The sequence below is a fragment of the Oncorhynchus keta genome, chromosome 7 (genome assembly GCF_023373465.1).
Source record: "Oncorhynchus keta strain PuntledgeMale-10-30-2019 chromosome 7, Oket_V2, whole genome shotgun sequence".
In the NCBI taxonomy this organism is placed as follows: domain Eukaryota; kingdom Metazoa; phylum Chordata; class Actinopteri; order Salmoniformes; family Salmonidae; genus Oncorhynchus; species Oncorhynchus keta.
The window spans coordinates 8,580,866-8,606,103 of NC_068427.1; the positions used below are offsets into that span (position 1 = coordinate 8,580,866).

The 25,238-nt window shown below is 42.5% G+C and overlaps 1 protein-coding gene across 2 annotated transcripts in view; it reads right to left on the bottom strand.

Annotated features, from left to right (window-relative positions):
- Positions 1-25,238, bottom strand: part of traf3ip1 (TNF receptor-associated factor 3 interacting protein 1) — a 42,620-nt gene that overhangs the window by 4,038 nt on the left and 13,344 nt on the right. Inside the window, exons 7-14 of one of the 2 annotated variants that reach the window (XM_035773168.2) lie at positions 17,344-17,367; positions 17,129-17,207; positions 16,977-16,994; positions 16,686-16,770; positions 14,374-14,466; positions 13,447-13,582; positions 11,819-11,855; positions 11,620-11,696 (exon numbers count right to left, since the gene is read on the bottom strand). In XM_035773168.2, the coding sequence (XP_035629061.1) occupies positions 11,620-11,696; positions 11,819-11,855; positions 13,447-13,582; positions 14,374-14,466; positions 16,686-16,770; positions 16,977-16,994; positions 17,129-17,207; positions 17,344-17,367 (549 nt within the window). Of the gene's footprint in view, positions 1-11,619; positions 11,697-11,818; positions 11,856-13,443; positions 13,583-14,373; positions 14,467-16,685; positions 16,771-16,976; positions 16,995-17,128; positions 17,208-17,343; positions 17,368-25,238 lie in introns of both variants that reach the window. The other variant, XM_035773167.2, reaches the window with a different exon arrangement.

Below are 25,238 nucleotides of genomic sequence, written 5' to 3' on the forward strand. Positions count from 1 at the left end.
CCGCCTGACAGGTGTGGCACGTCAAGAAGCTGATTAAACAGAATGATCATTACTCAGGTGCACCTTGTGCTGGGGACAATAAAAGGCCACTCTAAAAATGTGCAGTTTTGTCACACAATACAATGCCACAGATGTCTCAAGTTATAAGGGAGTGTGCAATTAGCATGCTGACTGCAGGAATGTCCACCAGCGCTGTTGCCAAAGAATTGAATGTTAATTTTTCTACCACAAGTCCTCTCCAATGTCGTTTTAGAGAATTTGGTAGTACTAACAACCGGCTTTGCAACCGCAGACCATGTGTATGGCGTCAGCGTGGGCGAGTGGTTTACTGATGTGAACGAGTGCCCCATGGTTGAGGTGGGGTTATGGTATGGACAGTCATAAGCTACGGACAACAAATACAATTGCATTTTGTCGATGGCAATTTGAATGCACAAAAATACCGTGACGAGATCCTGAGCCCACTTGTGAGGCCAATTTTTTTTAAAGGTATCTGTGACCAACATATCCAATCAAATTAAAGTTTATTTATCACGTGCGCCAAATACAACAGGTGTAGTAGACCTTACAGTGAAATGCTTACTTACAGGCTCTAACCAATAGTGCGGGAAAAAAAGAGGTATGTGTGTGTAAGTAAAGAAATAAAACAGTAAAAAGACATTTGAACAGTAGCAAGGCTATATACAGACACCGGTTAGTCAGGCTTATTGAGGTAATATGTACATGTAGATATGGTTAAAGTGACTATGCATATATGATGAACAGAGAGTAGCAGTAGCATAAAAAGAGGGGTTGGCGGGTGGTGGGACACAATGCAGATAGCCAATGTGCAGGAGCACTGGTTGGTCGGGCCAATTGAGGTAGTATGTACATGAATGTATAGTTAAAGTGACTGTTCATATATGATAAACAGAGAGTAGCAGCAGTGTAAAAGAGAGGTTGGGAGGGGGGCACACAATGCAAATAGTAAGGAGTCTTTGGGCTTGGGGGTAAAAACTGTTGAGAACCCTTTTTGTCTGAGACAAGCGGTACCGCTTGCCATGCGGTAGTAGAGAGAACAGTCTGACTGGGGTGGCTGGGGTCTTTGACAATTTTTAGGGCCTTCGTCTGACACTGCCTGGTGTAGAGGTCTTGGATGGCAGGCAGCTTTACTGGGCCGTACGCACTACCCTCTGTAGTGCCTTGCGGTCGGAGGCCGAGCAATTGCCGTACCAGGCAGTGATGCAACCGGTCAGGATGATCTCGATGTTGCAGCTGTAGAACCTTTTGAGGATCTCAGGACCCATGCCAAATCTTTTTAGTTTCCTGAAGGGGAATAGGCTTTGTCGTGCCATTCTAGTTTGTTGTTGATGTGGACACCAAGGAACTTGAAGCTCTCAACCTGCTCCACTACAGCCTCGTTGATGAGAATGGGGGCGTGCTCGGTCCTCCTTTTCCTGTAGTCCACAATCATCTCCTTTGTCTTGGTTACGTTGAGGGATAGGTTGTTATTCTGGCACCACCTGCCCAGGTCTCTGACCTCCTCCCTATAGGATGTTTCGTCGTTGATCAGGCCTACCACTGTTGTAGCTGTACTCCCAGTCATGTGAAATCCATAGATTAGGTCCTAATGAATGTATTTCGATTGACTGATTTCCTCAGATGAACTGTAACTCAGTCAAATCTTTGAAATTGTTGCATGTTGCATTTATATTTTTGTTCAGTAGATTTCTAAGACGCATACATTCAGTTGTTTCCGAACTCACTTCACTCGCGCTAAAGAGAGAGGCTTGCGCTACCGGTGCGCACATGCGCAGATCAAATACACCGCTGGATCGCCGATTCATGTGTTTACATTTCCTACAAATGTGAAAGAATGCACAGAAAACCAGGTGTTTTAAATTTGACCTCATGCGAATTAAGATAAGCAGGGTAAGGTGTTTACATGACAATTGCATAAATCCAGCTACGACCACAAATGAGTTAAATATAAAATCATTCCTGTAATTGGGATAATCTGGATTTAGGCTAGGGATAGGTCAGTTTCAATTATATGTGAATGGAGATGTCTTCGATAAGCAGGAATTGTTGAATAATTCTGGAAAATTCACATCTGTGAGAGAGGGGAAGGATGGCTGGAGGGATGGAGATTGATGATGGTGATGATCTTGGACTTTGAGGTACGTAGGGTGGCCATGGAAAGAGAGAAAACCCTGCTACTGCTTGATGTTTCCCAGAATTTCGGAGACCAAGTTAAGCAAGTCTTTATTGTCCCAGGAAGGGCAATTCATAGGGATAACATTATGGTCTGCGAAGCAACTCTTCATATGTTTTGGATGTCCATAATGAATTCTCTATCTCTCTGCCGCACACCTGCACGCGTACACACACTCCTCTCTGCCAGAGAGGCTACTTCGACCGAATCACATAAACCTTAAGGTATTCTACCCTGGCCAGCAAAAAGTATCAAATGAACGGAGCCAGACGCAAGGCTGCATTTAGTGGTTTAGGATTTCAAGGCAAAAAAATGCTAGGCAGGAATTATACAAACCTAGGCTGTGTATATAAGGATCAAACGCGTGGCTGAATTGTGCTGGCTAATGTGGGGGGACTAGCTGAAGGCCTCCTCTGTATAGCATGTGGTTGGGGGGTCCTGCTCTGCTATGCCCCAGACACCCCACAGCTTCAAGTTGGGAGGGGAGGAGAGGAGAGTGAAGGGGCTCCCCTTGGCACAGTGAAGGCCAGGGATGTTTACTCAGCTGGGTCTGCAGGTCGATGTGTGTGTGTGTGTGGGACTGCAGACGCAGACGCGCACACACACACACACACACACACACACACACTAGACGGCACCCACCCACACTCCTGTGGACTTAAACCCTTGTTTATTTTAGTAACAGGCTGTGGCAGTGAAGTTATTTTACTACAGTATTCAGTAACAACTACTGCACTTATCGCCCTTTCAAGTTTAACTCTTGGGCCAATTTGTGTCATTCTGGCCTCCAGATGGAAACACCTGCTTTTACGGGGCCATAGAAATCCTACTCCCGCTACATGACAGTGTAAACTCCCCAACAACTTCCCCTTCAAAACAGACCAACTGTCATGTAGACTGGGTGTTAGGCCGGGTAGGTTAGCAAAACTTAAATGTTGAGCGCTATTACACGCTAACTCAATAATTACAGCTTAAAAACACACTAAACTACATAGAACTTAACTATACAAAAAAACACTTCAAACTTCAACTCTGCTGCCTTTGCTCTAGGAAACCAGCAAAAATGCCTGACAGGCCGCCTAGTCTCCCCCCTCCCTCTGTGTTTTGCAAAGTGTGCAAGGATTGAAATGTCTAATGGTCGTCCGCAATGTGGGTGGCTTTCCCCTCGGCCCCGTGAACACGGCGGCTACACAAACACGCCACGGCTCATTCGGCCCGCCGGCTGTGGTGCAGCACCGCGGAAGCCCAGCCGGCCTACGCTCTGTTTACTGTCCTCTTGCACAGCCTGACCCCCTCGGAAATTCAGGAAAACAGAACAAAAAGAAAAACTAGTCCCTGTTCTGCGTGGTGTACTCTGTCCAGGAGAGCATAAATCAGCCCTTTGTAGGGGCCTCTAGTTGGGCTCAGCGCACTCCTTTTTCTATTTTTCACCCCGACCCAAGAACAATATTTATTTTGGGGGGGGGGGTTTTCCTATTAGCTCATCCAGCCCTGTTGGCCGTGGAGATCCGGGCCGGCGATCCTTCCTGGGAACAGGTGGCTCCCAGCAGAAACCTTGGACCGCTGCGCATCAATTCCCTTTCTATCGTTTCTTTCCTAGGAACCCCTAGTCAATCCATACAGGTAAGGGGTTGTCAGGGATATGTCATGCATTGCAATCTTGCAAAGTAACTACTCAGTCACCTCGGGTTTCATGTTGTAAACAATGTGTTGCTGAGTATATCAATCCAAACCTGAAACTTTGCAAGTGCCAGAATGTTTTACTGTTACGTCTTGTGGAAACCGGGTTTGATGGGCCTCTCGTCTCATGCCGGGGCTTCAGATCAAAACTTCTCACAGACCTGCAGGCCTGGCTGCAGTGCAGGCTGCTAAGCTACAATGTGGAATTCATCCAAACCCTCTCATGCCTAATTTGGTTAATGAGAAATGCATGCAAAGCACATGATTTATGAAGTGGTAATAAGGAGCTGGTGAGAGGGGGTGGGAGAATAACAGTCTTCAAAGTAAAGCTTTTGACAAGAAGAATGGGTTGCATGCGTGAAACCTGTTAGAGACCAACCTCTTGGGCGTCATTAATTAAAGAAACATTAATTTAGCCACTGCTGGACAGTTTCAGAGCGGCGTATCAGCTTTCATAATGATGTAATAAGCCACTTCATCAACCTCAATTATCAGGCGACAAATGTATAAACCGCACACAACAACAGTGTAACAACGAGCGGCATGACATACTTAGGTTATATGACAAATTAACATTTCCAGTGACAGTGGTCAGGTAAACGTGTGTTTCCTCAGATTTCTACCATGGTCTCAGTAGTCTCAACAGCATTTCCTTGTCTTGTCTTATTTCCTTCATCCCCACTTCTATATATAAAAAAAAGAACCATCCACATTTGACACGCCTACTCATTCAAGGGTTTTTCAAGATCTTTAAAAAGTTTCTTCAAGTGCAGTCACAACAACCATCAAGCGCTATGATGAAACTGGCTCTCATGAGGACCGCCAAAGGAAAGGAAGACCCAGAGTTACCTCTGCTGCAGAGGATAAGTTCATTAGAGTTACGAGCCTCAGAAATTACAGCCCAAATAAATGCGTCAGAGTTCAAGTACCAGACACATCTCAACATCAACTGTTCAGAGAAGACTGAATGAATCAGGCCTTCATGGTCAAATTGCTGCAAATAAACCACTACTAAAAGAACACCAATAAGAAGAAGAGACTTGCTTTGGCCAAGAAACACGAGCAATGGACATTAAACTGGTGGAAACCTATCCTGTGATCTGATGAGTCCAAATTTGATATTTTTGGTTCCAACCACTGTGTCTTCGTGAGACGCAGTGTAGGTGAACGGATGATCTCCGCAGGTGTAGTACCCACTGTGAAGCATGGCGGAGGTGGTGTGATGGTGCTTTGCTGGTGACATAGTCTGCGATTCATTTAGAATTCAAGGCTAACTTAACCAGCATGGCTACCACAGCATTCTGCAGCAATACGCTATCTCATCTGGTTTGCACTCAGTGACTATCATTTGTTTTTTAACAGGACAATGACCCAACACACCTCCAGGCTGCGTAAGGACTATTTGACCAAGAAGGAGAGTGATGGAGTGCTGCATCAGATGACCTTGCCTCCTTAATCACCTGACCTCAACCCAATTGAGATGGTTTGGGAGGAGTTGGACCGCAGAGTGAAGGAAAGCATCCAACAAGTGCTCAGCATATGTGGGAACTCCAAGACTGTTGCAAAAACATTCCAGGTGAATCTGGTTGAGAGAATGCCAAGATTGTGCAAAGCTGTCATCAGAGCAAAGGATGGCTACTTTGAAGAATCTAAAATATTATTTTGATTTAACATTGTTTTGGTTACTACATGATTCCATATGTTATTTCATAGTTTTGATGTTTTAACTATTATATTATACAATGTAGAAAATTGTAAAAAATAAAGAAAAACCCTTGAATGAGTAGGTGTGTCCAAACTTTTGACTGGTACTATATATTTAAAAAAAATGTTATTATACAATAGGCTACATGTCGGTACCAACTTTCCTTGAGAAAATTGAGCTCAGGTACCTAAAATAAAGCACAACACCACTGTATGAGACCCAACCACCTCCAAGGGTCTTGAAATGTGTCCCCAGAGAGGGTATCAGCGGTGGGGGACAAAAAGCTAGGTATTCTACCATGACGATAAGTCCAGTGTTGTTCAGGGGTTTCCTATTTTTCGGGTAAAAAAGACATCGTCCAAATGTCCAGCAAGATCATAAAAATAGCTGGGAGTCAGTGAGGTGATGAGTGAGGTTAAGGGCAAGGGGGGGGTTACAGGATGCTAGGGTCAGTGTGTAGCCCCCTAATGGGCCACAACTGAGCTCCCTGCCCTGGACCCAGGAGTACAAAGGGGAACCTCACCTCCCCCTAGAAAAGACTGCGGACAGAGAAAAGGGCTTGATTAAACTATGGAGGCTATGTCACAAAGGTTGAAGCTGATAAGTTAAGGTTATGTGGCTGGAATCGTTTGACGTGATCAAAGCCACTTGAGAAAAATAACACCTGCAACGACATGGTCTGCATTGGAGTCCAATCTCCGAGGTTCAGAAAAGGTATTTCTCAGAAACCTTTTCCCATTGCACAGGAATTTCAAAATGCTGCACTTACAAGGGCAATATGGCTGATGGAATTCAGCCGGGTCTTTTCCTTACGTTTCCACAAAAAAAAGGTGAATGTTTACGAAGACACAGGCCTGGTGGGGAGAGGTCTATTTATTTTCCTGACGATTCTGTAGAGTATTCTGGCATTTCTCCTCCGTGACTCTCACTCAACAGCCATCCATTTGTGTGCCACGTTTATTTATACATTGCAAACCTTCATCAAGGCTAATTTGATGGGGTAAGAAAAGGGAGAGGGTACGAAAACAATCTTATGAAAACGCAGCTGCTACGAGGGCCGAGTCTGTCTAAATAAAATGACGGCCTCCGAGAAGTATCCTACAATAATATACAAGTGTTCTGCAAGGTCATGGGGAAGGTCGTCCCCATAAATATACAGCAAATTCTTCTATGGTGCACTTTGTGTGGCGGGATATGGCAAAACACAAGCGCCTTAACTGCTCCAAAAGCCCTTTGATTTACAGCAGTTCAGCCATGTTCTGAAAAAGCATTGGCAATAAAAATAGCAAAACTGATTCACGAAGAAGGAAAAAAAAAACATGTCTAGAGAAGTTTTGAAGTTCCCATTTCCCTAAAAGTTAGGGTAATAACATCATACCTGATCAGGGTGTTTGATAAACGTCACCGTTTAAGAATGAATCCACAGCCCACTGTAATTTCAGACCTGTCACACCAGGGGACGGGGGAAGCTCAATATTTACATTTTTTAACCCTCCATTTTCTGCCGTGATTACAAGAGAGCAACGTCTCTATTACACTGACCCTCAACCCTATCATGTCAGGAAGGAAACCATTATAGTCCTTTATACAGCTGACAAGGCAAGCAATGTCGATGGGGGTGAGGTAGCGCAAAGTTTGCCCCGTACAAGTAGACATACCTTTCATTGGGACAACACACAGCCCCTCATTAGATGCCTTATAACAATGAACCTGGAATCCCAAAAACCGATGAGGCTGCAATTAGGATAACCCTGGGGGAGGGGGGGGGTGCAGTCTGAATAGAATGCATGTCTATTCGTACGAAAAAAGGGAAATTCAGTTGGATTATTTAAAAATAAAAACTACAAGGGGGCCGCAGTGCAATCTGAAGTATTGGGGTGGGTGTAGGATGGGGGAGCCGTCCATCCGAAGACCAGCTGGGAATGGGGGGCTCCATCTACTCTGTCTGCTGTTGAGTCTCTACGAGCTAAACCCATGACGGAGCTGGAACGCCGGACAGAGCCTGGCGCACGCTATGGAGATGAGAGCGCTGGTTTTTCCCGTTTCCTGCTCACCAGCAGCTGGCCTGGGACAGACGACCTCGCCGGAGAAGAGGGATGGGTGAGGGCTGGGGTTGGGAAAAGGGGGGTAGACAGGGCCTTTCTGCATGAGTGACGGGCGAAAACACAGCATCCATCAGAGTCGGGTGGTCAGCTGGGCAGAGAGCGGAGGAAGCAGCTCGCTTGGGCAGAAAGGACCACCCAAAACAGGCCGAGTCGTACAACCCACGTCGCTGGAGCATGGACAAGAGGCCTTCACACCGATTCACTATACAAATAGTGGCTGTGAGAGCTCTCTTTGGCCAATAAACACGCTCGGGGGAACAGATGAGGGGTAGCAATACGTTACGTCAGACTGGAAGTCATGTTCGAAGTAATGAAAAGCCTATCCATTATGAAATGTGGAGACAACAGTTTATGGTTGAAGCACAGGGAGAGGTAGGGCAGGAGGACAAGGTAGTGGGATGCAGTGTGCCCCCAAAAGGAGGATTTATTTCCAGGGAAGACTCTTAAATTACACCACAATGGGCATGCAATGTAGTTAAAGGAGTGGTTTACTATTTCTGCAGGAAATCTAAAAATGATGTACATGGCATGTTATAGAAGGGTGCAGACACTTTGTGATTTCACTTGTTTTTGAGAACCCTATCCCAGCCGCAAAAGGCTTCCTCGCTGTGCACTGCGCTGTGACCAAAAGACATGAGCAAAAGCTCCAAAACACCCAAATATGTCAGCTTAGAAACAGACACTCTCTCAGTGTAGCGATGTAGGTCTTTAGATGTTGTACACATGAAATTGTGTCATTCCGAACTTCAATTTTATGCAACTCGAGCAACTTTCCCCTCTAACAGCTGTGCTGCTTCTCTGTGTAGCCTGTGCAGCACAGCTGGTAGAAGAAACCTCTAGAGTCGCTCAAAAATGGAACATAACGTTGCGGATTAAGTTTGGAATGACACAATTTCACGTGTACAACATCTAAAGACCTACATCGCTGTACTGAGAAGGTGTTTGTTTCTAAAAGGGCGTCTGGTGGGATCTGAAATGATTAACACCGTTGAAAAAGCAAAAATGACTGTATTCAATAATTCAAATACTGAGCTACACTGAATGTACAAAACAATAGGAACACCTGCTCTTTCCATGACATACACTGACCAGGTGAATACATGTGAAAGCTATGATCCCGTATTTATGTCACCGGTTACATCTACTTAAAAATCAGTGTTCACCAACCTTTTCTGAGTCAAGATCCTTTTCTGAGTCAAATTGCAAGTCGAGATCTACCGCTCAGATTTCTTTTTAACATTACTTAAAAAACGTAAGCCTATGCAACATTAACCAATTAACCAACAGTTCTGTAGTAATGAAGTATGCGCAGTAGACTATAAGCCCAATACAGCATGACTGGCTATTCCCTGCCAATGTTGTTCTTAGACCATTTTGAAATAATATTTTTAAAAGGTGTGTTACTGTATTTGATCACACTGGTAATAGATACTTTGTTGATTACTTGTGAGGCACAGTTGACTGAGCATATTTAGCTTTTTACATTTTTTACTGGACTGATGTTCTACATCTGATGGCCAGTCTGAGGGGAGGGAGGGAGCAGCAGCGAGGCTGCCTCTCCCTCGACTCACCGTCCCGCCGCTCTCTCTCTCTCCGAGAGAAGAGGACAGTCTTTCAGCTGATGGCGAAACTCGCACTGCATCATTTCTGCCTCACGCTGTTACTCCTATGACCAGAGAAAGTGAAATATTCCTTGATATTAAAAAAGGCCCCCATTCCCTAATAATAACAGCGTAAGCTTATCAGAGCACTTTGCTATAGTCATTCATTGCAGCTGCAGTGCTGGTTGTATCTTGAGTGGAAGTAAGGAGAAGGCCCATTCTATGGCGTATAAAAGTGTTGACAGTGCTGAATAACAACATAAACAGGAACTTACTCATAAAAACAGAAGCTCTTTGCTGTAAATGTTGAGTCTCTCTCTAGTCATGGTTTTAAAAGTTTTGAAAATCTCACAGTAGCAACTTTGCTGTGCGTTCAATGCTTTTAAAAAATATTTTTTTTACAGTCTTTGGCTGGAGGAAACTGTGCAGACACTGATCTGAGCTATCTGATTGGCTAGCACTAGGTCAATAGGTGCACTTGATTTGCTCTCCGGGCCTACCGGGTAGGCAGAGTGCTACCTTCAGACTCATGAAATGGTTTAAAAATGGGAACACTTTGCCTTCCCAGCACTAGGGCTTGTTGTTTTTACAGAAATGTTTGGTGATCAACTGGGATTCCCTTGGAGATCGACCAGTTGGTGAACACTGGTATAGATGAAGGGGAGGAGACAGGTTAAAGATGGATTTTTAAGCCTTAAGACAATTGAGACATGGATTGTGTATGTGTACCATTCAGATGGTGAATGGGCAAGACAAAATATGTAAGTGCCTTTGAACCGGGTACGGTAGTAGGTGCCAGATGCAGTGGTTTGAGTCAAGAACTGTAACGCTGCTAGGTTTTTCACACTCAACAGTTTCCCGTGTGTATTACGAATGGTTCACCACCCAAAGGACATCCAGCCAAATTGACAAAACTGTGGGAAGCATTGAAGTGAACATGGGCCAGCATCCCTGGAATGCCTTTGACAGCTTGTAGTCTATGCCCCGACAAATTTGTATGTTGTTGTGAGGGCAAACATGTGTGCAACTCAATATTAGGAAGATGTGCCTAATGTTTAGTACACTCAATGTATATTGTATGCTCCGTTTAAAATATATATATTTTATACTAATACAATTGCTCAGAGAACTAAATTTAACAAGTAATATATTTATTTCTCAAATTATTTGACACCCCTTTTTAAAATGCTGTTCACCTTACCAGTATAACACAGACTTTTTCTAAAATGTTTTATGGGATTGGAGAACACATTGGGAAGGATCTTAGACCAATCCCCCTTTCAGAATCCTTCCAGATACTTGAAATCCTTCATCTGCCCTCATGGACTGACCGTGTCAATTTAAACCACAGGATTTCAATGGTTTTCAGGTCAGGAGACAGAGATTGGCATTGCAGAAGGTTGATGTTGTGGCCAATTAAGCATGTCTTTGGAAATGTTTAGGTGTGTTTGGGGATGTCTTGCTGGAAGATCAACTAGCGGCCAAGTTTCCGCCTCCTGGCAGAGGCAACAAGGTTTTTGGCTAAAATATCCTGGTTCTGGGTAAAGTTCATGATGCCGTTGACCTTAACAAGGGCCCTAGGAACAGTGGAAGCAAAATAGCTCCATAACAAAGATCCACCACCATATTTTACAGTAAGTATGGGGTTGTTTTCTGCTCATGCATTTTCATTTCAACACCAAACCTACCATAGGTGTGCGTGACCAAAGAGCTCGATTTTCTCTGAGAAATCTTTATTAGTATAAAATAACAATTTCTCAAATAAATTTAGCATTCAATATAGCTCAGTATTTTTAAAATACTTTTTGTTCATCTTTACCAAGGGTGTCAATTTCAGACCCACTTTATTTGGGTGTTTTTGGAGCTTTTGTTCATGTCTTTTGGTTGCCTCCACAGTGCACAGCGAGCAAAGACTTTGAAACATCACCATCATCTCCTTTGTGTACTAATTTAATGCACTCGTTACAAAACACAAAATGTGAAACGAGTGCATTAAATTAGTACACAAAGGGTTGAGACATCTCGCTGATGCAATCAACCCACTTTATGTTGTTGTTTCTCGAGCTCCACTGAAGTGATCAAGATATTCAATAGGTTTGTGCAATTACACTTCACTCCATTTGCGATATGCTTTCTTTAGCTAATAGACTGTATGCTTTCGGTTTTGTAACCCCACATCCCTAAGGTACTGAATTTCCAGAAATAACAGTTTGTACGCTGATTGAGAGATACGGAAACATCTAGAACTGAGTCACAGGAGAGGAATGAGAGTTGTCAGTCGTTATGGCGTCATTGCATTGCCCTCTAGTGGAGATAAAGATCACTACATCTTACCTGGTCTTTGATCTTTGGAGATGATGGTGATGTTTCAAAGTCTTTCTTGGTTTCAAGGATTTTTTTCACCAGCCCACCTGTGGATAAACAAGGTGCAGGAGTTTTAAAAGTGTTGGTAATTTACAGTCCCAATTGATATAAACCATATAGCACCTACAAGATCAAATTAAGTGATTGTTTGGCTTGTAAAATTGCTTACCATGCTTCTCATCGCCTTGAAGTCCCACTGAAGGATCCTGTAGAGAACAAAATAGTGGCGGAAACCATTAAAAATATGCTGATGCCCTCTTCTCTTGGTTGCAACTTAAAATAGTTATCCATTTTAGGGCCTGAAATATGTTTCTATATGTTTCACTTCCAACATTGAACCATGAGAGCTTGGACCTGGATGTGCAAAAACTAATAGAGGTATGGCATTCTCAAATCTATTTTTCATAAAGTAACAGAAGTTTAGATACAAGTTTTAATGACTCCAACCTAAGTGTATTTCAACCACTCCACAAATTTCTTGTTAACAAACTATAGTTTGGCATGTCGGTTAGGACATCTACTTGTGCATGACACAAGTCATTTTCCCAACAATTGTTTACAGACAGATTATTTAACTTATAAATCCAGTGGGTCAGAAGTTTACATACACTAAGTTGTCTGTGCCTTTAAACAGCTTGGATAATTCCAGAAAATGATGTCAAGGCTTTAGAAGCTTCTGATAAGCTAATTGACATCATTTGAGTCAATTGGAGGTGTACCTGTGGATGTATTTCAAGGCCTACCTCCAAACTCAGTGCCTCTTTGCTTGACATCATGAGAAAATCAAAAGAAATCAGCCAAGACCTCAGACAAAAATTGTATACCTCCACAAGTCTGGTTCATCCTTGGGAGCAATTTGCAAACACCTGAAGGTACCACCTTCATCTGTACAAACAATAGTACGCAAGTATAAACACCATGGGACCACGCAGACTTCATTCCACTCAGGAAGGAGAGGCATTCTATCTCCTAGAGACAAACGTATTTGGTGCAAAAAGTGCAAATCAATCCCAGAACAACAACAAAGGACCTTGTGAGGATGCTGGAGGAAACAGGTACAAAAGTATCTATAGCCACATTAAAACGAGACCAATATCGACATAAACTGAAAGGCCGCTCAGCAAGGAAGAAGCCACTGCTCCAAAACCGCCATAAAAAAGCCAGACTACGGTTTGCAACTGCACATGAGGACAAAGATCGTACTTTTTGGAGTAATGTCCTCTGGTCTGATGAAACAAAAATAGAACTGTTTGGCCATAATGACCATCGTTATGTTTGGCCATAATGACCATCGTTATGTTTGGAGAAAAAAATGGGGGAGCTTGCAAGCCGAAGAACACCATCCCAACTGTGAAGCACGGGGGAGGCAGCATCATGTTGTGGGGGTGCTTTGCTGCAGGAGGGACTGGTGCACTTCACAAAATAGATGGCATCATGAGTCTGGAAAATTATGTGGATATATTGAAGCAACATCTCAAGACAGTCAGGAAGTTAAAGCTTGGTCGCAAATGGCCGAAACGTTTGACCCAAGTTAAGCAATTTAAAGGCAATCCTACCTCATACATATTGAGTGTATGTAAACTTCTGCCCCACTGGGAATGTGATGAAAGAAATAAAAGCTGCAATAAATTACTCTCTCTCCTACTTTTCTGACATTTCCCATTCTTAAAATAAAGTGGTGATCCTAACTGACCTAAGACAGGGAATTTATACTCTGATTAAATGTCAGGAATTACGAAAAACTGAGTTTAAATGTAAGTAAACTTCCGACTTCAACTGTATGTGCTCCCTCACCACCTCCATGTCGGGCATGTCGGGGGGAGGAGGGGCAGCCTCCTGCACCACAAACTGCTCATCTTCATCCTCCTCCTCATCCTCAGAGAGCTTCTTCCCCTCCATTATGACAGCTGCCGGGTGCTTGGCACTGGTCAGCCTGCAACACACACATAGGGCTTAGAGGGGGCAATGGAGCAAACCACATACAATGGGGCAAAAAAGTATTTAGTCAGCAACCAATTGTGCAAGTTCTCCCACTTAAAAAGATGAGCGAGGCCTGTAATTTTCATCATAGGTGCACTTCAACTATGACAGACGAAATGAGAAAAAAAAATCCAGAAAATCACATTGTAGGATTTTTTATGAATATATTTGCAACTTATGGTGGAAAATAAGTATTTGGTCACCTACAAACAAGCAAGATTTCTGGCTCTCACAGACCTGTAACTTATTTTTTAAGAGGCTCCTCTGTCCTCCACTCGTTACCTGTATTAATGGCACCTGTTTGAACTTGTTATCAGTATAAAAGACCTGTCCACAACCTCAAACAGTCACACTCCATCATTTGCAAATTAATTCATTGAAAATCCTACAATGTGATTTTCTGGAATTTTTCTCTCTCATTTTGTCATTTGAAGTGTACCTATGATGAAAATTACAGGCCTCTCATCTTTTTAAGTGGGAGAACTTGCACAATTGGTAGCTGACTAAATATTTTTTTGCCCCACTGTATGATTTTCTCGGGCCCGGGTTCAGTTGCTAAACATTGTGAAACTTTGCAGATAGAAATGTCATGGAATAAAGCTGACGTGAGTCCTAAATCTACATGTTTTCGCTAAATCATACATTTTGAAAAGTTCCAAAATGTGACCTGAATGCAGTGCTGCTATGCTGACAACTGTATCATTCATAGTGACACAGGAAGTAAAAAGTATGAAGGGAGGTCACCGTTCAGCCGGGGTCACGTCAGCATAGCTCTCCTGCCTCTTGAACCGAGGAGGGGCAGGCCGTGCGCTGTTGGGCCGAGGTATCCTTCGGTTGCTGGTTGGGAAGATGAGAAAGTCAAGCCACACTAATGAATGATCAGCCACAGTCAGAGTAATGGGGAATATTTAAGATTAATAAAGTTCATATTTAGTTAAGAGTAAATAACACAATGCTTAGCATATTTATATGTTTTCCCTTTCTGTAACACACATTTCAATTGTTCTATTTGTGACACGGGTTGATGGTCACTTGACTCTATGTTATTTATTAAACTCATTCTGTCGATAGTGATTGATGTCAGGCTGACGGTACACTTAACAAACGGCACACTGATATTATATTGATGACCTTATGAACATTGTTTGATTCTGTAGCAGCTGGCAAAGTCACAGTCTTTTGTTGTGACTTTGTACAAGCCTCTCTGGGTGGTATTTACAGAACATTTGGTACTGTGTGATTAGAGGGCCCGTTAGACATTTTCTATGCTGGAGGGTGTTTTCCATGTTGCAACTTGTATTAAACCAACTATCCTCTACTGCTCTCCTTTCTGTTCACCTGGAAATTCCTTTAACAGTCAGTAAACCCCACTCTCTCTCACTAATATCCACCAATATTATACATAGCAGGGTCTCTCAAAGCTGATCATGGGGACACACTGTGTATGCTGTACTGTACTCGAATTGAGCATCAATTCAACACCAGGAATAAGCCATCTGATTGGTTGGTTCAGAATAACCATTTAACCAAGAAACTCTGGGAATCACGTCTTCAACGAATCACAGATATTCAAAGCCAGATAGATAGGATCAGGACAGTGTGAAAAGTTACTGCATTTAGTTAGAACAATTATTCACATACTAGCCAGTTCATTCAGTCTAATTGGAGTAGCTGGTTGTAGTGAGAAAATGAAAATAAGAGTGGTCCCCAGAACGAGAGTTGAGAAACCCTACTCTATTGGGACCTCAATTGCAACACTAACCATTCAGTCAGTCACTCAGTCTACCATGGGATAGCATGTGTTTGATGTTACGCTGAGAAGAATGTAATTGAGAGTGGGGACTAGCAGAGCAATTTGTTGTGGTGTAAAAGAGAGAGAAAGTGGCTAATCAAATGTAATGAGGGGGTTGAGAATACACAGGGCTGCGTCCCAAATGACACCCTATTCACTAGATTTAGTGCACTACTTTTGACCTGGGCACTATGTAGGGAATAGGGTGCCATTTGGGACACAGGCAGTGTTAAGTGCGCCCGTTGAGTGCGGCGGGTTGATCAAAAAGGAGAAAGTGGAGGGTTTGCATCAGTGAATGGAGTTTTGTTTTTGTAGCATGTTTCGAAACTCTTTCTATCCCACAGAGAAGAAATTGGCCAAAACTTCAGTTTTAAGCAGTGAGGTTATGGGAGAGACCATTTCAATTGTTGCTGACTGTGCAAATTGAGCGGTACCCTCAACAGGGCATACAATTAACACTTGACAAATGTGGGTAGATTTGAGGTATTGGCGGGTACAAATGTCTATTTCACCAGACACTTAGGTGGGTGGTCAATTTGCAGGGCTCTATATTGCGAGCATTACATGTCAAAAGCCAAGTAAGGGCACATGTGCAAGTTGTGATGTATAGCAGAGAAATGCTGCAGTAGCTGTTCTCAAAGTATTTCTGCCCTTTTGTTTCATAACTGCAACACCACATGGCTGGGGAGCTGTGCGCAGGGAGTTAAGTGCAGATAGATTTATTTTTGGAGGCGCTGCACACAGGCTTAACAGTTGGTCTAATTTACTCGGAAGTCTACAAAAGTAAAACTGTCCTCATATTTCTTGACTATTTCAAATGTTTTGTTCATAAGCTCGGTTGTTTTTCCATGTTTGATTGAATCTGCTGCTTCAACTGATAAAAGAGACGCATCTACTACTCAGTTCCAAAATCTCACACACACAAAGACATCTTGAGTGGCCCCCTTACCACGGTAACCTACCGCCCTCAAAGGAGCAGCTGAACATTTTGTCTCATCTGATATTTTGGTTAAAATGAAATTACTTTCTTACCAATACATTTCTTGTTTTAGAAACATTACAAAGCATGGTCATCTGTTTTTTTTATTTTTATTATTTTTAAAATGTAATTATGGACCCAAAAATATTTTTGCTGGTAAATGTTTTTATTTTATTTTTTAAATCGACCTGAAACAGTGGCTGGTTGACCAAAAATAAAAATGTTAGGCCATGCCCCTCAAACCCTGCAAATTTGCTTAAATCAACTGTCAAACGCCACACAGACCTGTGGGCCATGTGGGCTGGCACTGCGTCTGTGGCATCGCCGTTCTCCAGGGGGACCGGCCTCTCTGCCAATGGAGTGTCTCCATCTACAACAACACAAGGTGATGCTGACATGAGAACTCACATCTTTCATTGGAACTTACAATCGATGGACTTGAAAGCAAGAAATGCTGATGGCTAGGGCTTATAGAACAGAGACACATAAAAAATGTCCACCCTGGATCACTAAATGAAAAAGACACCAGCGCCATCTACTGAGAGATGGTATAGGTGCAGTGAGAGAAATACTCACCTCCTTCACCGTCAGACTCTTCCGGAAAAGAGGCGACAAAAAAAGTATTAGATTTTTTTTCTTCTCTCTACTCATATTATTGTGTAAACAGAAGTATGACTAGTGAAAGGCTAGAAAGCTGGGATATTTGAGAGGAGCAGAGAGGTTTACACCTTGTTGGGCTCCTGCTTTGGGCATGCGCCTCTGCCCCTTAGCAGATGAAGGCCGGGGTATTCTGGCTGGACTGTCAGACTGAGGAGAGTAGAAGAGAGGATGACTGAATAAGTGTGTCCCATTCATGTTTATGAGTGCACACACACTTATAAACACGCAGGGTCATTCTTAGAAAAAGGACATAGGCAGCCCCGTTTTGAAAATAAGAGGTTACCTGCTTGTCTGTGACTTCTGCAGCCTATTAAAAAAAGAAAACACAGGGTAAACATTTGATTAGCAATTGAATCCAGGCGTGTCCGAAACTTCCACCAAACGGCGCTACAATGGAAGTAAAGCAGTAGGAAACCAAGCTCCTGTGGTAAATGGCATAGCACTATTTCCAAAGCATGGCCAGCTACGCTAGGCAACCGTAGTAAACTCCCACGGAAAACACTCATACCGTACTAGCCAGTTTACCCTTCCCAGTTCTATGCTTTATAGCTCTAGCGAGCTAGACTAGGTGGCATTAGGCTAGAAGGACACGGAAGATATACCTCTTCAGCTGTATCAACAGACTCCAGTGGAAGCTTCCAGTGGTAAAGGAGCACAGAAATCAACCATTATCACACTGATAGCACCATAGAAATAGCCTACATAAGTATAATATAATATTCTCGAATATGTAAAAAGCCAAATGTGTCTATTTCTATGGATGGCAATTTCGTTCTGGTCTATGGCCATGCGGTACTAGCACGAGTGGTCTATGGAAGCTAAGTCAAATCTGTCACACAACCAAAGCACATTCAACATCAGTTCATGAATGTGGTGAGAGTCTATAGTCGTCTGAGAAAATGTGGAGACTTCTTTTTCCATCTCTGGTGGTTTAACCTCCTGGTTTTACTGAATGGAGTGCTGTAGATTACAGCAGTTTTTGAAAAATTTGGATCAAAAACCTATATATGCAATTTAGCAGACACTTTTATCCAAAGTAACTTACAGTCATGCGTGCATACATTTTACGTATGGGTGGTCCCAGGAATCGAACCTACTACCCTGGCGTTACAAGCACCATGTTCTACTAACTGAGCTACAATGGACCTCAATCCTAATCCGATGTATTTCATCCTAGCAACAAGCAAAGCTGAAGAGCCCTTGAAATGAAGCAAGCGAGCGATTTAGCATCCACCAACACAAAACCAGACAGAGCAATTACAGCAAAGATTGATACAAATAAATGGATCAAATTTGATTTGTCACGCTTCGTAAACAACAGTGAAATGCCTACTTATGGGCCATTCCCAACAACGCAGAGAAAAACAATAGAAAAATAATAACAAGGAATAAACATATATATAACTTTGCTATATACACAGGGTACTAGTGCAGAGTCGATGTGCAGGGGTACAAGGTAATTGAGGTAGATATGTACATATAGGTAGGGTTAGTGACTAGACAACGGGATAGATAATAAACAGTAGCAGCAGCATAAGTGAGGAGTCAAAAAAGTTAGTGACAAAAAGGGTCAACGTAGATAGTCCGGGTAGTTATTTGGTTAAATATGTAGCAGTCTTATGGCTTGGGGGTTCTGTTCGATCCAGACTTGGTGCATCGGTATTGCTTGTCGTGCAGTGTTTTGAGATTTCCTGGCACCGCCTGATATAGTGGTCTTGGATGGGAGGGAGTTTGGTCCCAATGATGTACTGCAGTTGCCGTGATGCCAATCCAGTTGCTCTCAATGGTGCAGCTGTATAACTTTTTAAGTATCTGAGGGCCCATGCCAAATCTTTTCTGAGGGGGAAGAGGCGTTGGCGTGCCTTTCTTCACGACTGTGTTGGTGCGTGTGGACCATGTTTATACCTTAGTAATGTTGACACTGAGGATATTGATGCTCTCTACTCGCTCTACTACAGGCCCGTCGATATGGATGGGGGCATGCTCAGTATGCATGTCAAACTGCAATTCTTTAAAATCGGTTTTCTGTTAAAACGATAAGAAATATTCCTAACATTCCATGTGAATTCACAATGCAGAATATGGTCCTATTGCGTATGAATGCTAGGGGGCAATGAAGTACTATCGTCAGCAGTCATAATCACAGTAGGCAATCGGTATACTGACATACTGAGAGCAATGAAACAAATGACCCTGTCTTAAATGCAAACAATATCATAGGCCAATGAAAAGAGTGGAGACAGATTGCACAATGAGGAAATGACAGAAATGGTATTTTAAAATATTGTGAAAGGCCTTTTAGCTGTGGCCTGCTGTTCATTGACAGCCACAACTAATCAGCTGTTTGATATGTCGCGCGTGCTGCCTGACTGTAGGCCTACGCGCTCATGATGTGATACAACACAATCCACCATTTTTTTAAATAAGCAATTGATCCTCTCCGGGTAAATTATGCTCTCTGGTGTAGTAATTTCAATGAATTAATTCATTTCTGTACAGACATGAGTCATTTAATTATATAACATGGTACATTTATTTCAATTTACCTGCAGAACCTCCAGCACCCTTCCCGCGGCTGTTTTCTTCCATGTGCGCTGTGCTCTCCCAAAGGCCAAATAAATCCACACTTATTATTAATTATAAATTCAATGAATAGTGGTCAGTAAACCCATAGGAGGTTATTTCGTATGTGAATCATTTCACTAAGTCAATGAACAAGTGTTTATTTGATAATGTATTTATCCTGTTTAGCCAATAGTGGCACTTGCACATCGGAGCTATCTTTTTTGCAAGTTCATGGCAACAGTTGAATAAAATGAAAAAAAAGGAGAAACCCGCACACACACTGCTCTTGATAGTATCACTGCTCCTTAATAAGCTTTACGTATTGGCCTCAAGGCCTTCGTCAGAGCTTTTGTGAGTTCTTTAAATTAGCCACATTTAAAAAATCCCAAAGGTTCTGACGAAGGCCGTGAAGCCGATAAGGTATCTTCAAAAGCGAATTTAAGTAGGACCATCCGGTTGCTCTGCTCAAACCATCGTATTACGCTACTCTCACCACCCTATTGGGGAACCTTCCATACGGCTGGCTAGTCGATCCAGGGCGAATGGAGGGGAAATCAGAACGGTTCAGGACTACACGACAAGTCACCGGGTAACAGACAACTACGAAGAAGGACAAATGGAGACAAGTTGCTTGAACCGTTTCGAACAATCAGGGCCTTACAAGCGTGCCGCAAAAAGGCCCAACCCCCTTTCCAAGGCTGACCCGTTTACCTAGAGATCCCAGGCAAACCCAGGCATTTCACGTCAATACATTCATGATTTCTTGCTCAAAGTGGGCGGCAGTTCGTGTGCAAATATATGGTTATTGTAGGTGAGAGTCGTTTTTGAACGTGGCAATGTTGTGTCTCTGTCGCTCTCTCCATCTCTTCTTTAACAAGTATCCATGTTTTCATTCCGCCAGGGACCTGTTTTCACCATATTACCATCTCCAGTCAATAACCGGTGCAGTGTGTGTGTTTATCCTGTGTTCCCATTTAATTAGTTGGTAAATAAATAATGAAACAAATTTGTGTAGTACTGAATCACAAGTAAGGCTTGGTTTTTGCAGATGCATGAAGGCTGTTCAGAATGGTGATATGATACGAGGTTATGGTTAATAAGTTGACTGTTCACAAATAGGTAAAGACCTCCTAGAGTTTAATTTTGGAGATGGTAACTCTTTAAAGAACTGCTCTCATGGTGCCCCAGATCCTGATGAGTTAATTGTTACATGATTAATTTAAAAATAGGGTAACAATTAAATATATAGTTGATCTAATTAACCGTCTTCAGATTAACCTGACACATGCTGAAACAGGAAAGGGCCTTCCCCAAACTGTTGCCACAAAGTTGGAATCACAGAATCGTCTAGAAGGTCAATGTATGCTGTAGTGTTAAGACTTCCCTTCACTGGAACTAAGGGGCCTAACCCGAACCATGAAAAAACATCCCCAGACAATTATTCCTACTCCATCCAACTTTAAAGTTGGCAGTATTCATTGGTGCATCCGCCAAACCCAGATTTGTCCTGAGAACATGTTTCCACTGCTCCAGAGTCCAATGGCGGCAAGCTTTATACCACTCCAGCTGTCGCATGGCATTGTGCATGGTGATCTTAGGCTTGTGTGAGGCTGCTCGTTCTTGTGCCGATGTTGCTTCCAGAGGCAGTTTGGAACTCGCTAAGTGTTGGGAACCGAGACCAGTCAAAGTCCAGACCTAAACGTGATTGAGATGTTATAGCAGGGACAAAAATGAGCAGGTCATGCTTGAAAACCCATAAATGTTGCTGAGTTGAAGCAGTTGTGCATGGAAGAGTGGGCCAAAATTTCTCCACAGTGATGTTAGAGACTGATCAACAACCACAGGAAGTGTTTGGTTGCAGTTAAAAGGTGGCACAACAAGTTATTTATTGACTGTAATAATAAAATACTTTCTCATACAGGAGCATTGGGTTTTGCACAACTTTGTTTATTAGATCATTATTTCATGTAAGACATTTTTGTGTTAGTTGTTCACTCAGGTTCCCTTTAACTAATATTAGGTTTTGGTTGAAGATCTGAACCTTCAGGTGTAACAAAAAATAATTGCAAAAACTAGTTAAATCAGAACAGGGGCAAATACTTTATCATGACCCTGTATCTCCTACTAACGCTATAGCATTTTAGCATAAGTATTTGATGATAATGATGGGGACCTGTTCGTCGTAGTTTGTTTATAACAGCACTGTGATTTACATTAAAAACACTTTTTTGGTTTGGGATTTTTTAAATAACATTAACAATCCCAACTTCGTTTAAACATTTTTACGTTCACACCCCTAATGCATTCATGTACAGTGCCTTCGGAAAGTATTCAGACCTTTGACTTTTTCCACAATGGATTAAACAAAACAAATTCCTCAGAAATCTATACACAATACCCCATAATGACAAAGTGACATTTTAGCAAATGTATTAAAAATAACAAATAAATAAGGTATTTCTACATAAGTATTCAAACCCTTTGCTATGCGACTCCAAATTGACCTCTGGTGCACCCTGTTTCAATTGATTATCATTGAGATGTTTCTACAACTTGACTGGAGTCCACATGTGGTAAATTGAAATGATTGGACATGATTTGGGAAGGCACACACCTGTCTATATAAAGTCCCACAGTTGACAGTGCATGTCAGAGCATAAACTATGAGGTTGAAAGAATTCCGAGACTGTGTCGAGGCACAGACCTGGGGAAGGGTAACAAAACATTTCCGCAGCATTGAAGGTCCCCAAGAACACAGTGGCCTCCATCATTCTGAAAAGGAAGAGGTTTGGAACCACTAAGACTCTTCCTTGAGCTTGCCGCCCGGCCAAACTGAGCAATCGGGGGAGAAGGATTTGGTCAGGGAGGTGACCAAGAACCCGATGGTCACTCTGACAGAGTTCCAGAGTTCCTCTGTGGAGATGGGATAACCTTCAAGAAGGACAACAATCTCTGCAGCACTCCACCAATCAGGCCTTTATGGTAGCTTGGCCAGACAGAAGCCACTCCTCAGTAAAAGGCACATGACAGCCTGCTTGGAGTTGGCCAAAATGCACCTAAATACTCGCAGGTCTGATCAAACCAAGATTGAACTATTTGGCCTGAATGCCAAGCGTCACGTCTGGAGGAAACCTGGCACCATCCCTACGGTGAAGCATGGTGATGGCAGCATCATGTTGTGAGGTTCTTCTTCAGCGGCAGGGACTGGGAGACTAGTCAAGATTGAGGCAAAGATGAACGGAGCAAAATACACAGAAATCCTTGATGAAAACCTGCTCCGGAGCGCGTAGGACCTCAGACTGGGGCAAAGGTTCACCTTTCAACAGGACAATGACCCTAAGCACACAGCCAAGACAATGCAGGAGTGGCTTCAGGACAAGTCTCAATTTCCTTGAGTGGCCCAGCCAGAGCCCCGATTTAACAGCTCTGGAGAGACCTGAAATTAGCAGGTCAGCAACACTCCCCATTCAACCTGACAGAGCTTGATAGGATCTGCAGAGAAGAATGGGAGAAACTCCCCAAATACATGTGTCTCAAGCTTGTAGCATCATACCCAAGAATTTGGGATACTTATTTAAATGTGGTATTTCGGTTTCTTTTTTATTTTATTTAATAAATTAGGAAACATTTCTAAAAACCTGTTTTTGCTTTGTTATTATGGGGTATTGATGGGGGAGGGACAATTTTAGAATAAGGCTGTAACGTAATACGTAACCATATTCTTTGTATTTTGATTATCAGTAAAAAAAAAAAACTCAGCAGGCTTAACTTGCCGACTTGCCATAAAATGCCACAAATTGTTTGTCTTTCACTGAAACAATGGAGAGGAACCAAAAATATAAGTTTCAGGCAACTAGAATTCTTTGCAGTTTGGTTGTATTCATTTTTTTATTTGATCACCTACCCAAATGGGGCAAGCTCAGAGCAGGCTCAACAATCTCAGAGAAGGCTCAACAATCTCAGAGCAGGCTCAACAATCTCAGAGCAGGCTCATTAACTTGTACGACTGCTCAGTTCACTTGCCCTAGGCAATAGGGCAAGCCTTAGCCCTTTACACTCTTACCCGTACATGGGTTGAAAATGACAGATTTGGGCACTGATAAACACCTAAATTGGAACGCAGTGGCAGTACAGTAACATGCAATACATGATGTCAGAGTTGTGTCTCTTTGCTTCGCAGTGATCTATGGGTTTTGATTGACAGTCGTTGTGAAATTGAGCACCCCACGCGAAAAGTGACCCCCATCGCTCCTGCTAATTGGGCAACCTTTACAAATGTTTTCTTGTCTGAGTGAGGCAAATGCTGTAAATTAGGAGGACTATGGATTTTGAAAGATGAGACATTGAGGATTATAATAAATACTGCTTTGACTTCACATTTCCATATCATAAAACTCATGTCATATACAGTGTCAACGTTTGTGATCACAATGTTTGATGTGACATTGCGACATACCCGGAGTTGTGTTCTGAACAGAAAGAGCCTACGTTTGTCTATTGTGAAGAAAATGTTCAGTGGCACACGCACTTGAATGCACTCATGACTAGGACTGTTGACCGTATTACCGCCACACGGGCAGTCATGACTGCAGTAAAAAATGTGTTAGTAGTACCCAACTCGCTAACAATCATCAGGTCACTAATGGCCTGGTATTCAGGACTCCATTGTCCCTCTATTCGCTCCGACATCAATGCAAACGCATTCAAAAATCCCAAACATTTATCATCAAAACAGTATGTGCTTTTAAAACTCACTGTGATTGATCAATTTGAAGAAAGAAGGTTCAACAATAGGTTAAAACTGAGTTTAAAACATGGTCCTCGTGGATGATGTTTCAAAGCCTAACAGAACGAAATGGACAGATCTTTCTAAGGTGATAATTCAAAAACACCCGTATGCATATTAGAGATTATGCATAACCATAGGCATATATATGAGCCCGAAAAAAAATCCTGAATTAAAATAATGATTATGCCATTATACAATACATAACCAACCGTATATTACACATGGCAGAAAAACATTTAAAAAAAAAAAAACTGATTTAAGATATCTTTGGTACAGTTGGTTTAGCCTAGATTAAACTCATTTAGATTTATCCAACAATTAGTGAATTTGTTTTAGATTTTGAATAGCCTAGTAATAGGACTTTTTTCCCCTTCACAATTACGACTGGCACATTACCTTTAGCTACAGAATATCTCACCACATCTCCTCTACTCTCTCCTTCATTCCTTTCTTCAGCACACAGAGAGAGGGGCTGTCAACAGCTTTTATTTTTCTTAAATTTAAACTAGGCAAGTCAGTTAAGAACAAATGATTATTTACAAATGATGGCCTACCAAACCCTAGCCCGGACGACGCAGGGCCAACTGTGCGCCACCCTATGGGACTCCGAATCACGGCCGGTTGTGATACAGCCTGGAATCAAACCAGGGTCTGTAGTGACGCCTCTAGCACTGAGATGCAGTGCCTTAGACCGCTGCGCGACTCGGGAGCTTAATGAAATATGTTTAGTTGTTCCCGAACAGATTTCACTTGGTTTCCCAAATTAAGCACTGGGTAGCTGCAGGAACAGGGTTGGAGAGCCCATGGCATACAGTGGAATATCA